This window comes from Cuculus canorus, chromosome 3 (assembly GCF_017976375.1).
Source record: "Cuculus canorus isolate bCucCan1 chromosome 3, bCucCan1.pri, whole genome shotgun sequence".
Taxonomy (NCBI): Eukaryota; Metazoa; Chordata; class Aves; order Cuculiformes; family Cuculidae; genus Cuculus; species Cuculus canorus.
The window spans coordinates 108668366-108686754 of record NC_071403.1 but is presented as its reverse complement, the minus strand read 5'-3'; the positions used below and the strand labels follow the sequence as shown (position 1 = coordinate 108686754).

The 18389-nt window shown below is 38.5% G+C and overlaps 1 protein-coding gene across 5 annotated transcripts in view; it reads right to left on the bottom strand.

The window, feature by feature from the left end:
* Positions 1-18389, bottom strand: part of LTBP1 (latent transforming growth factor beta binding protein 1) — a 199514-nt gene that overhangs the window by 175501 nt on the left and 5624 nt on the right. For all 5 annotated transcript variants that reach the window (XM_054061706.1, XM_054061705.1, XM_054061703.1 and 2 more), the window contains exon 3: positions 8123-8411. In XM_054061706.1, coding sequence (XP_053917681.1) covers positions 8123-8411 — 289 coding nt within the window. The remainder of the gene's footprint in view (positions 1-8122; positions 8412-18389) is intronic.

The window sequence follows — 18389 nt, the reverse complement described above, 5'->3', positions numbered from 1 at the left end:
ATGGGGGTTTTTTTTGTTTTCAAGCACAGAGAAATTCTCTTCAATAATTACAATGCTCCAGTGAGCTATTAGTCTGGGGGTAATTATTTTCCTAGCACATCACACATAACGAGTTCCTTCTGAATAACAGCAGGTCCTTTGCTTCATGTAGGAAGTCAGTCCCCCTTCGGGTCCCCTACTACTTCTGAGGCCCTGTGAGATAATCTGCCTCTCACAAGATACTGATGAATAGAAACACTCAAACTTCAACAGAAGACAACAGGAGTAATAAACCTCCTTGGCAGTGGCTAGATAAGTAACTGATTACACTTTGTGTGAAACATTAGTTTTGGATTCCTGGGAAGAGTTTATCAAAGTACAAGGCTACGTGTCAGTTGTAACCTTTATGGAGCTTAGGTAGAATACTTCTTAGTAGGAAAAAGTCTGTATATCAGTGAAGTATCCAGACTAATACTGAAGAAGAAATTAAGTTTACTAGAAATGAAGTATACGTCTCTTGGGGATCCCAAATCATGAGCATAAAGGCTATTCATAGATGAAAAAAATCAGTGAGGCATTTGCAATTAATCAAACAGGTCCCATCCCGAAAATACATCTGCAATTGTCTAAGGCCAGCACACTCCATTCTCTAAACAAAGATTCTTGAAGCATTTAGTTATCTGCTACACTAGCCAAATGCTAAGACTAAGTAAACCCCCCGAAGAGGGGTTCCTTGTGTCTTTGTTATCTATTTAATAAGGTTATTAAGAATAAATTCTCAATATGGACTGGAATTGTTAAGATAACGCCAAAAGTTCTACTAATACCCAAGAGTGAAAATCAGCTAGTAGCTGCCGCTAATTTTTTAACAGGCTGAAGATCAAATATGAAGCAAGATTTCTGATACGATAACCAAAGGCATATATAGTAAGATATAGTAGTACTGCAAACATAGCAAGCCTTTTCTCCAAGTTCAATGTATCTAAAACAAAGGAAAACATCCCCAGTCAGTTGGATGATTACAACACTAAACAAAAACACCTAGATTTTTCTAAAGAGAGAATACTGTTAAATCATTTTTATATACTCGAAATCAGCAACAAACCCTATTCCCACTTTGCTTTTCTTCCTTCGGAAGTTCAACATACAGATGTATTTTGACAACAGACATTAGTTTTCCAAATCAAACTATTGAGATCTATTCTCACAGGTCTAAATAAGGGGGGAATTGTATGACATGAAAACAATTCCCATCACTTTTCTGATCATACATGCTGCAAGTGCAATGGCTACTTGCAAAGCTGCTGTTTTCAATTTCAGCCACATCCTATAATCACTACTGCTACACAGTAGTTTTGTTAAGAGAACAAACTTTCACCTGAGTGGGTTAGGTTTACCTCTTTGGGTAAAAAGTCTCAGTTAAGTATCAAACTGTTGCATAGCAAGTGTTTGTGATACCAAAATAACTAATAGTGCAACCTTTTTAAAAGTAAATGTTCTGAATATCTACAAAGACCTTCCACCACAAGACAACAGCATTACGTCAAACCAAATTTTAACAATACAAATACTTCTTCCTAAAAGCACCCTGCCATGCTATCCACGAAAAGCTGTGTTCCTTCAGTCCCTAGCAAATCACTGGAAAGAAATAAAGTTGTTCTGATTGCTTCCCAACATAAAAACCAGAAAAGGCCACATTGGAGGAGAATATACAAGTTCACAACACAGTGACCAATGACATTGAAAAATCCTCATAAAGCTCTCGCTACACATCCCATGCAAAGACTGAATGGCCAGGCACATGTTTTTTTAAGCTAGGAAAAAAAAATAATTAAAACACTGGTTTCAAATGGTGGCTTACAGTCCTCTTTTCAACTAAGCTGAAAGCACTGGCATAGTTTTAAACATAAACTACTTTCCCGAAAAGCAGTGCCTCAAAATCAGATGCAATGATTTCTATACACATGGAGTATGTCTAAACTGTTATGTCTCTACTTTGCTGTTATTAACATACACCAGCATGAACATATCCCAGTACCACTCAAAGAAAATAACTTGACGACAAGTTAGTTAAATGTTGAGTTGCCTTGTGCAGTACGCTCAGTTTGCTAGGATTGTGGGAGGGAAGGCTACATTAACATTCTCAAAAGGAATGTGCCTTACAGGACAGTATGGATAACTGACCCGCATAAACACTTTTACATTCGATTAGGAAGAAATCAATAATCTGAGAGATAATAGGGTACGCTACAGTACTCTGCAGCATGTCTCTTGTTAAAAGCATTGTGCAAAGGTACCTCAGAATCCACCCCAAAATAGCTCACAACGGAAAATTAACCTTCCTGATTCTCCCTAGAGCCACTTTATATTAGTGAAACTGTAACATGCAAGTACACCATGAGTTCATTATATGTTCGAAGACTGTTAAGCTGAAGGTATACAGTCATCAGCTTAACATTACAGACGGAACTGCCAGGTTTCCACTTCTCTGACATAAAACAGCAGGCTCAAGGACTGCAGGAAATTCCTCACCTCTGACCACTAGTTACATTTTGAAGCCTGAGAAGCAGTAACACCTCCATGTTCCAGAGCACATGGTTGCTGATGCAAGCTTACGGGATTTAGATATTCTTTCACTAGAATAAATCAAATAGCCATGGCATTGGGCTCTAGGATAGTAGAACCTAGTAGTCCATGACTTGCAGACAAAAGCACTAAAGCCTAAGCTAACAATCTATGGTTCCATCTCAACAGTGTAGACATGGCCCACTCAAAGATTTGATCAGACCCTTCAACATACTCAATGTCCTCAAGTACACACTTGGGTGTATCAGCTCTGAGTACACATACCCGTGCCTAACACGGCTTAAACACTAAGTAGCACTGAGAACAGGAAAAAAATCACATTTAACAATATGAATATGGAATATTGTGCCTGGAATAAATACTGGAAGTTTTCCAATTACTGGAATTACAGTTCAGTTGCTTCCAGCTCCCCCAAGTAGCTCAAAAGAAGAGATGGTCTCCACTTCTGAATAAAGAAGGCAATGTATCATACAAGTTCCTGGCTTTGAAGGGAAAAGGTATCACCAGCAGAGAACGAAACAATTGAACAATACATTTCAGAAATAAAGAAGCCATCAGACTTTGTAGTTTTAGTTTGGATTACAGTTTTTTTGTTTTGTTTTGTTGCTTTGGTTTTGTTTGTCTTCTATGGCATGATAACTAGCTCAGCACACGAAAAGAGCGTGATGAGTCTTTTTAACCTCAACTTTTGCAACGTGTTTCATACAGTTGTCTCCTCATGTAAAAAGTGGTGAAATATGGATAACTGGATTATAAAGTGAGTGCAAAAACTGCCTGGCTGAATAGTTGGTATTCAGTGGCACAAAATACAACTCACAGGAGGTTAAGTGGATAACTATTTGTTTTCCTTCGAGGTCAATACTGGGACTGTTCAACACTTCTATTAATGACCCAGAGAAGGAGAAAAACGCAGTCTCAGCAATTATACAGACAATTCCAATTTGGAGGAGCAATTGTTACACTGGAGGCCTAAAGGATTTTGACAGGCTGGAGAAACAGGCTCATAAAGCTCAAAGGCAAACACAAAGTCCTGAATCTGAGATACAGCAGCTCCGCGCAGCAGTGCAGGTTTGGCACTGAAACAGCTGGAAAACAGCCATGCAAAAAGTGATCTCGGGGTTCTGGTGGACAAGTTGAACATGAGTCAGCAGCATGCCCCCATGTGAAGAATGCCAGTCATCTAATGGGCTGCATTAGCAACAGCACAGCCAAATCGGTCAAGGGAATGATTGTTCCCTTTATCAGACATTCATGAGACTGCGTGTCGAGTAATGTGCCCAGTTATTGTCTCCTCAAATCAAGATACTGCCACAGTGGATGAGATCAGCTGATGGCCACCAAGACTGTCAGGGACTGGAGCGTATAGCATGTGGCAAGAGACTGAAGGAGGCAAGTCTGTTCAGCTCTAAGACTAAGCAGCTCAAAGGGCTGACGTTGCAATCTACAACTGCCTCTTGAGACTACACAGAGAAGACAGACCGATTTCTTAGGGGTATGCAGCAAAAAGACAGAAGGTAACAATCAATGTGCAACAATGGAAATTTCATCTAGATGAGGAGATATATATTTTTTTTTCCAAAGAAGGTCAAACACTGCAACAGGTGCTTAGAGACACTGTGAGATCACCAACCTTACAGCCCTGAAAACATTCAAAGCTCAACTGTATAAAGTGCCAGGCAACCTCTTACAGGTGATCCCACGTTAAGCAGAGGGTTGGACTAGATTGTCTCTTCTTCCAATCTAAATTTTTCTGTGCTTAGAAGCATTATGCTTAGAACACCAACACTATCCCAAAGTCACAGAATCACAGAATCACAGAAGTCCTTGCTTTCCTTAAAATTTTCCTTTTTAAAAAATATGAACAAGTCAATAGAACTGGATGATCTTTAAGATCCCTTTCAACCTGAACCATTCTATGATTCTGTGTCTTTTTGGACAGAAGTCCAATATTCCATCAAGACCTTCCATAAAGTATTTTTAAACAGATCTCACAGGTAAGTTCAAGTGCAGAGCTCTTCTCCAGAAACATTTACTTTCACAGTAGTTATTAAACTTCAAAAAATGCTTCTCTAATCTTTTTTTAGACCATCACCTGGTCAGTCATCACATCTTACAATGACACTTCCTAAAAAATAAGTGACATGCAGTTAAAAACCAGAAAAGTGAACAAGTACACAGGACAGGAAATAGCTGAAAGAGCAGTCTCTCAGATTTTGCAGTAAACCTCAGCTAAGTGTTTGTACAACAGAAAACCAATAACCTTTACAGATTTTTTTTTACATATATACGTAAATCTACAACTTACAATAATAGATTGTATAAAAAATACTTCCCACTTTCAATTACAACCATCCTACAGTTGATTTCAGGAGGGTCACATCAGCATGCCCAGTTCCTCTTTCAGTCAGTTTTTTTCCAATTTAAATTCACACTAGTCTCACATAAATGAATAAAAAAATTAGGGAACTATGGGAAAACATACTATATCCTTGAACAGAAGGAAAAAAACCCAGTTTTAAGACACAGGTTGATAGGTTCACTAAAATTAGCAGGTGATACACCTGCCTGTAACAGCATGGGACTAGACCCAGTGATTCAGGAACTCTGGTTTGGTAGGACCTCCAAGGAAACACTTCTAAGTGCTGACACAACAGTAAACCCAAATCTGTCACCTATGATCTGTGTATCCACCTCTCCTTTCATGAGCTTTGTTTCACTCAATGAAAAAACAAACTTTCAAATTTCATCAACAACTGCCTCCAGAAGAGGCTGAAGGAATGATGCTGTGACACATCAGTGTGTTTTGAGCTCCAGCTAGTTAATCCTGCACCCGTTTCTGGTGATCATTTCCAAAACTGTACTAGAAAGTTCACTTTAAAAAAAAAAAAAAATCTGCTCCCACAGCTGGTAAATACAGAAAATCAAGCTGTTGAAGCTATACTGTTGCCAACAAGCGAGAGAATGAGATGTGAAAGGGACTCCCAGAGTTACTGGAGAGCTATCATAGGAATTCAGGACCACAAAGCATGTCTGTTATTGAGATCAGAATTCCCAACAGGTTCCAATAAGAAGCAGATTTTTGTCTGAGACACCACTTGTTTTCAATTACAGCCACCTACATCTTCTGCTAACATTCTTCTGAGATGAGACCCTATACCTGATAAAATCCATCTTCAGCCCAGGGCTATGACAGACTTTTCTAGTGATAACTGCCTGTGTTCTAAATCCAGGATATTCCAGGAAATTAATATCTCTCCAGGTTTCCCTCTGTTCAGCACTGTATTCTTCAAAAAAAGATCTCTGGGAAGAAATAAATGAATTTTCTTCTTCTCTAAATATCATTGCCATCGTGATCCTAAGAAAACATGTAAGAACACATCTCAGTGACTTAAGCTGGAAAAGCTGCATTCATATTCAAACCAGAAAAAAATGACAGAGGATGGCAAAACAGAAGCACTGTAAAGACAACCCTTCTCTAGGAGCTTATTTTGGTATTCCACATTGAGTCCTTGACAGCTCTGCATAGCAGCAGTATCGAGATCAGCATACCAACTCCACTGACAATCGATGATCACGCTCCTACCATAGCCTTCCCTATGTTTCAAGGAGTGGGAACTGAAAAAAAAAAAAAAAGCCATTCCAAAAATATCTGGGCAGCCTTACACAACATATGAGAACACAAGACATTCAAAGACGAACTGAAGCAGGAACCAGCCCATTTGCTCTGTGCCAATGGTAGAGACCTGAGCTTAGAAGGGTTTCTTCAGCCCTGTAAATTGTCCTAATAGTCTACACAAGAACTACCGTTAGCACTAATTTCAATACTTGTATCTAAACATCGATCTTCTGCTGCTGCACTTTATATGACTGCTTCGGTTTGTGAAACAGCCCATTTTCTCTCCACCCTGATGCCTGGCTCCTGCCAAAGTTGCAGTCTGGCTATCTTATGGCTCCAATGGCTCAGTTTTACATTTTCACACTCTACTACTAAGCTGGCTGAAATAGATTTATCTTTATGTGACGTCAAAGACTTACAGTCCTATTTACCTGAAGAGGTCTCTTTACACATAAGAGAATATCCTTCCATTGAGAAGAGTCACATGAAAAACTAAGTCCACCTGGGCTAACACTGTTTATGGAAGGAAGTAGATTCATTTTGCATAGCAGATAACAGATGACTGTCTGAAGTTACTTCTTACATCTGCATCTCTACATCTGGGATGTTGTCTCATGTAAACAAGAACACATTTGTGCAAAGCATGACATGCTGTAGGCACCCTCTAGAAACACTCTAAGCATCATAACCTGGTAACTATCATAGTAACATAGAAGAATACCAGTTTATCATCTTCTCTTTTCATACAAGAGGAATTTTTTATCCCTGAACTCTGCTTTTCCAGGAACAACGGAAAATAAAATCTTCTCTAGGGGCACCCACAAGCCTTCTAACCACAGTTTCAGAATGCTTGGAAGAGGACTTTTTTTTCAGGCAAGAACAAACCGCATCCTTTTTTCTTCCTTTCTTTTCATTTTTTTTTCAGTACATTTTACATCCCAATTTGCACAACTGGCCTTTCACACAACAGGAAGAATTCCTTGAGAATGCTTCTGTGTGGAGGAAGGAAGAATGGAAGAGAAAGACACACAATACACTCTACAGGAACCGGTAGTGATAAGACACAAATTGTCTGGCCTCTTTGTACGGATTTGCTATATTGCATTTTGTGGGGCTAAGCAGAGAAGCCAGGTGCTGAGGATTAGCGGTGCTGCTGGTCTGCATGGAAGAGAGCAGAAAAAAGCCTGCTGATTTTACTGGTAATTTCCCCCTCACATTAGTTGCTTCAATAACCCTTGCTTCACTGATAGGAATGAAACTGGGCTCAGAGTACTATAAAATACTAAAATCAGGTAGCACATTAATAAAAACCACATATAATTACAGACACTTCAGACTCACTTGAAGTATTTAAACTAACGAAAGTAATATCAAAGTCTGGCTGAGTCATCAGCCACTGAAGAGGCAGAGGAAAAAAAAATCTCCAACAAAAGGAGTGCTTCCTTTCTACCTATGGCAACAGATACAAACCTCAACCTCAAACGTAAGCAAGCAGAAGTACCCATTGTAGTAAAACTACACATGCTTATTTGAAAAGAGAAAATACAATGTAAATGGAAGAAAGAAACAGGAATGCAATGCAAACACCAAATCTTGCTCTCCTCGGTTATGTGAGGTGTTGAAATTCCATGACACAGTCTTCTAGGCTAAATGCAAAAAGTCATTACCATAAGTTAAGAATAACTCCTCTCAAATGAATATAGCATTGTCGTTCTAATGAAAATAAAGTTGACCGATATTAAGAAATATTTTGTTCAGGTGAGGAGATCTGGCTCATAGGTAATCGAAATCCACTGAAGTTTGACAGTTAAAATAAAAAGCTCTTTAGAAAAATCTATGTAAGCTTCCAAGTACAATGATTTGAAAACATTTGCAAGGAAAAATGTTTCACAAATGTAACATACTGGACTCCTTTGAAAGGAAAGGAAAGGAAACACTTACTGTGGTTGTATTTGCTGAGGTAACCCAACAGAAGGCTTCTGCTTGATGGTGAATGCCATCTGAGTCATAGGGCCAACCTTCGATGGGGTCTGCACCTTCTGAGAGAAGGTCTGCTGGGCAGCCTGCTGGGGTATGGGCCACGGGGGAACAACAGGACTCCGGCTTCCAGTGGAAGATGTGTCTTGCATGACTGTATCTTCACAGGAATTACCCTTTGTTCCTGGTTTACACACACAAAGCTGAGGTCGCAGGCACATCCCTCCATTTTGGCATGGTGGTGCACAGTTAGCTAAGAAAAGACATTTTAAAAAGTACCTGTGAAAAAAACCATGAAAGAAAGTGCAAACCCTCCCCACAATAAAAAAATATAAAGAAAAAAAGATGTTAATTGTTAATGTTAATGGGAGTAGGAGGGAGCTAAGCCAAGCTAAGCTCTGCAAGACCATATATAAGTTGGTATAGCTGTTACTGCTTTCCTACATGTACAACATTTGAACAACCTCAAAAAGTAAAATGCCAGTGAACTAAACTTGGAAATGCACAAGTTAAATGAAGAAATATAGCATTATTTTAAATTTTTCTGTTAGCAGCCTTTTGTACTTCCCTTCCCTGCATCCTCCTTCCCCATACTTTAACAACCAAACTGCATTCAATTAAAAGATATTATGCAGTTTATAGAATTTTACTACAGATCTAGGCTTGGATTCATTCTATTACTATTTAAAATCACAGATCCTAGAAGGAATCCTTCAGTCATATTATAGATGACAAAAATCACGTAGAGAAGCATGAAATGATTCAACCCTCATGAAATGATTCAACCCTCACCCCTCTGCAACCCAAATAAAATTTCCTTCAATATCACCACTGTAATAACATTAAAAAGGAGACACAAACTGCTGCTACACAGACACAGCTACACCTAGGGGATGCATTCTTTGAAGAAGCAGGAGTGTTTGTGACTCTCCTGAACCAGCTTCTATACATCCTTTGTACTACCAGTGAAAAGGGATCAAATTCTTCAAGACAATTCTCATTCAGATACCTGCCTTCAGATTGGATTAACTACGCTATTTGAGCAGCTCTATCCACTGGCTATAGAGGCAGTCTAAATAATTAGCCGAAACACAACACCTAGTTTGTAGACATGGTTAACACAGGATCAATTCTATTCTGTATGGGCAAGAAACATAGAGAAAAAGGAAATTCCACCCAAAAAAAAAGAGAAAAAAAAAAGCAAAAGCAGTTGCTGTTCGTATGTTCACATAGCATTGCAAAGGTATGTCTAATTTTAGTATTTTTTTTGGATGCTTAAATTTACAATTACCAAAAGTTAAAATAATACAAAGGTGGCTAAACTAATTAATTCTCTTATCCGAAGGATACAATTTAACAGTAAAATACATGTCTAATTAAAATAGGTATCAAAATATCTTCATTAGTCCCAATAGAGATAGCATACAATTAACCATTTATAAGAAGAACTACTGCTGAGCTACTTCACTCCTTCAAACTAAGCATACTTTTAATATTGCCAAAGATCTTTTAACACAGATATACCATATGATATGCCAGATCATAAAGATGACAGTTTTCAGGAAAATAGGCAAGAACCCTTCTTAAACTATAATATGCGATTCTGCACCATATTTAGGTATATCAAACTGCACAATTATTTTATTTTTCCAAAAAAAGTCAGTCCACAGCCCTGCTCCAAAGAAACTGGGGTACTTGGCACTTCAAGCTTTAAAACCTAGACTTATACATAAAAATACACACACAAACATACATATGAAATAACTTATTAGGATGGGACTGTGTTAATTTCGAGGACTAATCTGTCAACTGATAATACCATCTGACATAGACTTATCTCATACACCAACTGTACACAACACCAGAACTGCCCTTCAACTTTAACTTGAGCTTTGCATGGGATTCTTCTCACATACACTTCTCCCTTCCGTATGCTGTCCAGCAACATCTCTCCTTTTCAATACTACTTAGATGAGCTAGCTCAACTGCATATCCCTGGCAACAAAAGTAATCATTTGGTTACTTATATTTCTGTTTATTTTTGAAACTGTATTTTGTCTTTGACTGCTGGAAGACTGAAGACTATTTTCACTGCAAACTTGAGAGAGATTTAAAACAAGCATATGTTGTAATACAGAAGCCAACTCTTTCTTGTGCCTTGCTCTTACAGCCTAGATTTTGCTACAAACGGTAAAAGTTTGCTTATATGCACATTACTGAAATTAATTATATCTTTGGAAAACAGATTCAGGAGCCTTAGATACTAATTGAGTTTTACTAGCTTTGCAGAGACTCTAAGACCAGAACAGTGACCCCAGCATCTGGGTCACCTCCAGAAAATGTGCAAAGATCACAGTGGAACAGTTAGGAGTGCTTCATAAAAATTTCACATAAAAATTTCTGTAAAAGAAAAACAAAATCGGGATTTACAAAAGTCTAATTTTTACAACATTACAAAAAATTCATACTGAACATATATTTCTTGAGATTTATGGCCATGCATCTATATTAACCTCCAGGCTTCTTAATCAGTTATTGAAAAAACAAAAATCAAACACAGAAGCAAGCTAAGAAGACCACCCCAAAAGTCGATATAATAAAATATGCAATCTGCTATGACATGATCATTCTGTATCTCCTAACTCTCAAGAGTGAAATAACAATTCACCCTGAGAAAACTGCCACTCTCTTTTTCCCATAGTTAAGAACAAAAGCTGTGCTTCAGGAGCCTAAGTAAACTTAAGTTTCCACTTATCAAAGTGAACCTAAAAAGGTTGCAATGAATTTAAAACTATGCAGCTGAAAATAGAACCCGTATTGAAACTACCTTATTTTTTTTTTCAGCCAAATAGACTTGAAGGTTCTTATTTCACTGACAGCAATGTAAACCCTGGAATTTCTAAGCTTTACATACATACACATAAAGCACATTAAGCTCTGCAGGACAAACTGCATTGCTCTTGCTGGCCTTATAACAAAACAAGCACCAGCAGATCCAGAACCTATGTGATTAAAAAGACCTCGTTTGTGTTAAATCATGTGAACAGTGACAAGTTCAAAAATCGATCCATTAGATCTTCACAACAATGCACCCTTTGACTGAAATTCCTCATCAATGTTGTATAACAGAAGATCACAAAATAAGATAAAAGATCACATTTTCAGGAAAGAATTAGAATGAATATGTTAATTGATAGAACACAGCAGTTTAGTTTGAAAAATGTTCAAGACAGCTGCAGAGTGCCAAATGTATGACCTAATTATTTTGTTTGAAGAAAACAATAATGGCACATCTAACTGAAAACACCATTATTTTCCATAAAGCTAAGCTCTCAAACACTGAAGTTTGGAAGTGTCAAGTTTAAAACTGAAAAGTGGGCCAATGTATTCCTGTTAAAAGCAATAGGCTTGGTCCTGTTCAGCTCAAGGTGATCATGACTGGAAATTCAAAATTGAGCTTGGCAAAGATGCAAATCATAAGACCAGGCTTAGTAGGTCAGATCACAAATTGACTTAGTCCAGTCTCCTCTTTGCATTACTAAGGTGGATGTTAAGGAAGTGCAAGAACAGGGTGAGAAGTAGTAACAGTTTGTACTACTACAGCCTTGAAGAAGTAGAGGCTCAGCAACCTCCTGAGCAAGAGTGCTGGTTTTGTGTTTAATAATAGTCAATAGACTTTTCTGTCGGAAGTTTACTGATCTGCCTTTTGAACCCCTTCATTTCAGCACTCAAAACTTGCCATGCCAAGGAAGTTGGCTGCACTGAAATGCCAAGCATAGCCAACACAACCAACCTCCCTCCACTTTCCAGAAGTGTGGTGAAAACATGGGGTTCTTTCAGGCTGTTTTTTTTTTAAAACCATGCAATCTGTACCTACTAAAAATAAAGCCACAGTGCCACATCCACTTTGGAAGTCCCTAAATCACAAAAAGCTGAATGCATTTTCTGTGCCCATATCCCAACATATTCATCCTTTTTACACATCTTTCCCTTATGAACTACTGCTTGCCACCACCACAGACAGAATACTGGGCTAGAGGGATATTTGTGAGGCCTGATACAGTTGTATTTATGACATTCTTTCAGAAAAGCAAGTATAAAATAACAACTCTGTCATTAGGCTTAAACACACCCCTTCCAACACGTGTATGCTGGATTGGGACTGATATTAAACATATGCACTTTTCGGTCCATGTGTTCACCTTATTTCGGTTAAAGAGTATAGATATATTCACAGGAGCAAGACCTACCATTAAAAAAAATACATAACAGCTTTAAAATATGTAAATATTTTTAAATTTCTACAAATTGAGAATGTACTTCCGTTTTAATACTTAGCAAATTAAGCATAATTTCATAGAATCCTAAAATGGTTTGGGTTGGAAGGGACCTTAAAGATCACCCAGTTCCAAACCCCCTGCCATGGACAGGGACACCTTCCACTAGATCAGGCTGCCCAAGGCCCCATCCAACCTGGACTGGAACACCTCCAGGGATGAGAAATCAACAACTCCTCTGTGCCAGTGCCTCACCACATAATTCATAATATTACAATCGGTAACTATAAAACAACATCATATATTGAAGAAGTTTAGATAAAAATTTCTTTTTCTCAAGTTTCAAAAAACCAAAATACAGGTACAACTAACTCCACCTGTCATGAATAAACTTTAATATTAAATTCTTGATAATTCTTGAATTAAGATCAGATTCTATGCTAACCACTTTGATTTTACCTTGAGTCACAATTACCTTCTTCAAACAGTTTACAAGTTTATTTCCTTGTGTCTCCAGATCACATGAAGAAGTCAACAAAAATGTACTATTCAGTGACAAAATCACAATAAATAAATTTAAATGGCTCAATGTTAAGTGCCCAACTTTCTAATCTTTTAGCCTCATTTCCGCTTTTAAGCATCTCCGTTACCAAGCAACTACTGTTGGTCAGTACTTAGATGTCCACAAAAACTTTTCAATGTCACTCCTAAATTTGTCTTACTTGGATAGGATTACACTACAACAGCGTTGCAAGTTTTGTGTTATTTATAATGAGCTCCTTCACTTGGTTTTTCCTTTCCGTTTCCACATAAAATTTAACGTGTCACCCCCTTGACCCTTAACCACACATAAACAAGCCTCAGTCTAAGCAGAATGCACTGACTTCCAACAAATTCCATCACTGCACACATTAACACAGTATAGATCAACTTCTCTCACAGGCGTGTGTAAATCCCGTCAGGCAGAATACAGGCTAGAAGGCAAATACAGTAATTGGAAAGAGGATTGTAAGTGTGGGGCTGTTTCAGATTCCAGCATAAAACAGTCAAGAAATGATGCACGCATCAAGTTTACAGGATGCAGAAAAACCAACGTTGTGGCATGAATATATATGTGCTTAGAGCAGAAATTCCGAGTTCCTTTCCATGCAACGTAGGAATACTATTAAAGGCACAGAAAATAGTGTCTTCCTTATTTCATTAATTCAAGTTTTCTATTCCTCAAGCACACAAGAAAACTCAACTAAAGCTCATCCTGGTTGAGCGCACATCCTAAACAAAAAGTTGTGATACAAAGGCACCTTTAACTCCTACTGTGTTGAAAGACAGTGACGACCCCCACTGATTCCAAAAGAAAAGTAGTGAAGCACTCCCTCTGGAGACCAAGAAGCTGTGGGTTCTGAAAGGAAAGGAGCATACTCTAGTTTCCCTCAGAAAAATCTGAATATGTTGCTGGCATTCTGGAGAAGGGCAAAGTTTATAATAGTTTTCCTGTTCTCCAAATTGCCCTATTGATTAGATCATCACCTACTCTCACACTTTTATTCTGGATACCATTTTAAGACCTGTAAGTCATTGTCAAGACTGACAACGGAACACTGGAAACTAGAAACCCAAAAGCTAACTAAAGGAACATCGGGCACTCATCCTACAATGCTTTTCTGGGGATCTAGTTCTCCATCTGAGTATCTCCCTTCAAACAGTTCTCAAAAGCTGAATTTTAGCAGAAATACATCCAACAATTCTACACATTTATTGAGGGTGATGGAGGAGGAAATTGTGACCGAGGATGAGACAACCATATTGTAAGACCCTTCTATGAAAAAGGTTGAAATTGCTTAAATAAACAGAAGAAATAGCATTAACTGCACAAAACCTATATGAACTTTACACTACTAATAGAGGAAGTATTACAACCATCTGTGTCTTCCTACTTTATTTTTATCATAACTATATGGTCTCGGGGAATTCTTTCTCTAAATATACTTCAAATAAAAGCATGTGTCACTGTTGGAATTCTTCACTGGTCCACTTGAAAACAACTCATGCATTCCCACACCAGTGTGGATGGCTACCTAAACATGACCTCCAAGAAAGGAGGGAAACAAAACCAATGCTTTTTTGCATACATATTTCTTTTAAAACTAACAAAAATCACAGAATTTCTTTCCTAGCCTAATGACAACATAACATACTTTATTAAGATTATTTTCTATGTATCTTCATAGCATTATCTCTAAATGCTAAGATTTATCAGAATTTAATAGCTGCTATACTCAAATACTTCAAAAGCCTAACTTTAGCAAAAGACTGCATTTTATCAGTCATAAGGATATAACATACTGTTTGACACGGCATTTTAATTCATGTTGTGTTTACTGAAGCTTATATATTATAAATACTTAAGACTAACTTATACTTTAAAATCTGGGAGACTGTGAAGTATTTAATTGTATGAGATCATAATTATACATATTCTGACAGTACAAATCCTACCGATCATTCTATTATTTCAGTATTAAAAAACCCACCTTCATTACTGATTGGACTAAGCAAAGAAAACCCGTAGATTCACGTTACACACTGTTCTTGTTTGCTGGAGTGGTAAACACTCCAGTGTGCAATTCTTTTAATTCTCTTAGCCTTTCTCATTACAGCACTTATTCATTTTGTAACAAAATACTCCATAAGAAATATGCAGGGAACTGAACAAACCAAGAGAAACTCAATAAAGGGACAACTGAAAAATTTTAACTGGATGCAGGATTCAGACAACTGAAGTATTACAGAAAATAAATACCAGAGAAAAGACTATTAATCATAATAAAGTAATTAAAATGCTAAGAACAATAAATTTTTTATTAAATCCAACCCACTCTCAGTAAGAGTTCACCTCTCAGTTGAGCTCCTCTTAAAATGCAAGCCTAAACTGCCGTGCAGGGATAATAAAAAACCTGATTTGAATTATGAAAAAGTAAATCTTGCCATAGGACACAAAACAACCCTCCTTTATCAGGAAGCAGCTCTTCAAAACTCTTAAGTTTATGCAGGGATTACTATCGGCATTTCACAAAAAAAGAACGTGGCTGAGCAGAACTATTTTTAGCTCTGTATTTAAATGAACATCTTGCCTTGCTAACATGTGCAATCGTTGCCCCCCTTCTGTGTGCAGTCAGGAATGCAGAGAGATGCTACAGTTTTGCTTTCTTTCTGTAGTCAATGGAGATGATCTGTTTTCTAGGAATAAATTAGGCTACACGAGTTAAGTAATGATGCTTTTAAAGGTAAAACAAATTAAAAGTAAAGCAAAAACCTCAAACCCAACCCAGTATCAGTCCATGTCAGTTACAGAACACAGACTCACTTGACAACCTGAACCCCCTATAACCAGCTACCACCCGGTACTGCATTATCTGAACAATGAGCCAGCTGAGGGAGATGTGTGCCCCTTCGCCGTCCGCTCTCCACTACGCCAGCAGCTCCCAGGCAATCCAAGATTGCTTTAAGGCAGGATCACAGCACAAGCAGCCACTCATGTTTGAGTCTGCGAAGAAGGGTATCATTAGAGGTGCTGCACCCAATTTTTCTCGAAGTCCAGCAGAGTGCAGAACCCCCACACACACACTACAGCCCCAACTTTCCCAAAGGCAAGGAGGCTGGCTGTACACACAGCTGCTTCACCCCGCTCTCTCACTTTGCTGGAGACAAAGGAGAGGGGAACGCACCCCCACTTCCAACTCTTTCTTTCTCCATGCTCAAGAAGACCAGCCTTACAGATGAGAGGTGCAAGACTAGCACTATAAATAACAAAGTATCACTTTACTGTCAACAGTCATTTTGTCCCTGCACAAAACATAGCAATGTTCTGTTGCACAACAATGAGAATACTGTGCAATGGTTGAATGAACCACAGTTTCCCCAAGTACCTACACAGCTTTCTATGCCACTTTCAGGTTACACATCGGAAATAAACAGCAAACAAATGTGAAAGGGAAAAAAAAGAAAAAAATCTCCAATGTTTTCTGGGTTCCTGCTGATCCTGTATTGACAGAGGAAGTGTTCAGGGCTTTTCAACCACTGTATATTTACCACAAATCTACTACATACCCTGCTTCTTTTGTTAACAGTCTTCTGCAATGAGCTGAATGAGCTCACTGTGTCTGTCATGTGCTCCAGTGCAGGAGCACAACATCTTGAAAAGTTTCTTTCAAGGTTTTTTGTTTTGTTTTGTTTTAAAATCTATACATACGTAGCATTTGTACGGAATGGATACGGTATCATTATAATCTTACTTGTTTCCAGTAAAGTCCCAAAATGCGCACAAAGAAAAGGGTGGGTAGGTTTCACCTCATACTAACTGAAGAAACTTAAGTTTCTTCACTGAAATGTGGCAACGGCACATAGCATGATCCTGTCTGTACAGAGGGGAGCAGGTAGCAGCTCCCTGTCTTCTCACAGTTCTTACTGACTACTCTTGCAGGAGGCAGGGTGGCTGCCATCAATGGCCAGGAAAGAGACACTGCACCTAAAGTCCGTGTTACTGCTTTAGCTTGGGTCAGGATTCTCTCTTGATGCATCTTATCAATTGCATTCACCAAGGTTTGGTTCGTATTGTGGGACCACCTTAAGGCACACTGCTGCAGTTTGAGCTAAATTAGAGTCAGGTTTGTGACTAACTCAGTTGCTGTAAGTAACTTCATTCTCTGAAAGCTAACTGCAGGTTTTTGAAGTGGTGTTCTTCTCCCAAAATGATAACACAGAGCATTGGTATGCAAAAAGGCCAATGCTTATACCCTGACCAAGGCCATCCTCAAGCTGGCAGAGAAGGTGCTGCACCTGCAAGGAGGGGTGGATAGGGCAGGTGACCCCTAAACTGACCAACAGAATACTCCATTCCATCATGTACGTCATACTTAGTATAAAACTGAGAGATCATGAGGACAGGTCTCTCTTCTGCAATGGCCAACATCCAGTGAGGACCTTGTCTGTCTGGTTTCTCCCAATCCCAGATCTGTGTGTTCCCTTATCCAGTTCCTGAGTCCACCTCCCTCCTAGCCACAGACCTGTTCCCTCATGTCTGCTCTGCAGTATTAGTGGTGATGTACAGTCATCAAGGGGTAGGGGTGCGATCTCATATAATTGTACATATTTTATTACTTTCTAATTATTTTCATTATTATTATTACTAGCATCATTGTGGCATTAAAGCTGTAGTTTTAGTTTCCAACTCACAAGTCTTGTTTCCTTCCATTTTCCTTTCCCTGGGTGAGGAGGTTTTGGAGCCTCAACTGCACGGTTTTAGCCATCAAAATTTAGGCAGGTGGGGCTAATCCATGAAACAAATGCACTGTACTTCTTTTAGATACAGAGAAAAAAAAAATAATTAAAAAGTAACCCCAAACCGTGAACACTCCCAGAAGGCATCTAATGTATTTCAGCCTCATATCAGCATTCATTCCATGAGACGAGACTATATCTAGTCCGCAACAAAACACTAAGCCCTGAAACACACATACCATGGGCTTCAGGTCATCAAAACCAAAGGCTTTATTCTATAGATCCACTCCTGTTAGTACACACTGCTTGCTAATGTAGTGGCTTTGGCCAAAGACTACAAGAATACAAATCCTCTCATTCTTCCCCATTCCCAAGGGCAGTAAGTGAAAAATGAAGCAGAGTAGAACTACCACTGAGGGCCTCTGGACAAGTATTAGCACAACTTTCTAGTCTCCTCCTTCTCCAGCAGGGAGATTAAACCACTGTGTATTTTCTTATTCCGAAAAATAAATTACATCTGGTTCCCCTACAGTGCATTTATTTAATGATGAGTCAAGAAGTCTTTCAAGAGAGATAAGAATTAGCAAGATAACATTTTAATACAAAAAAAAGACTGTCTTATTTTCTGATAACCTTTCCAAGGCGTCTGAGCACATGGCAGACAAGAAAGAACTTCA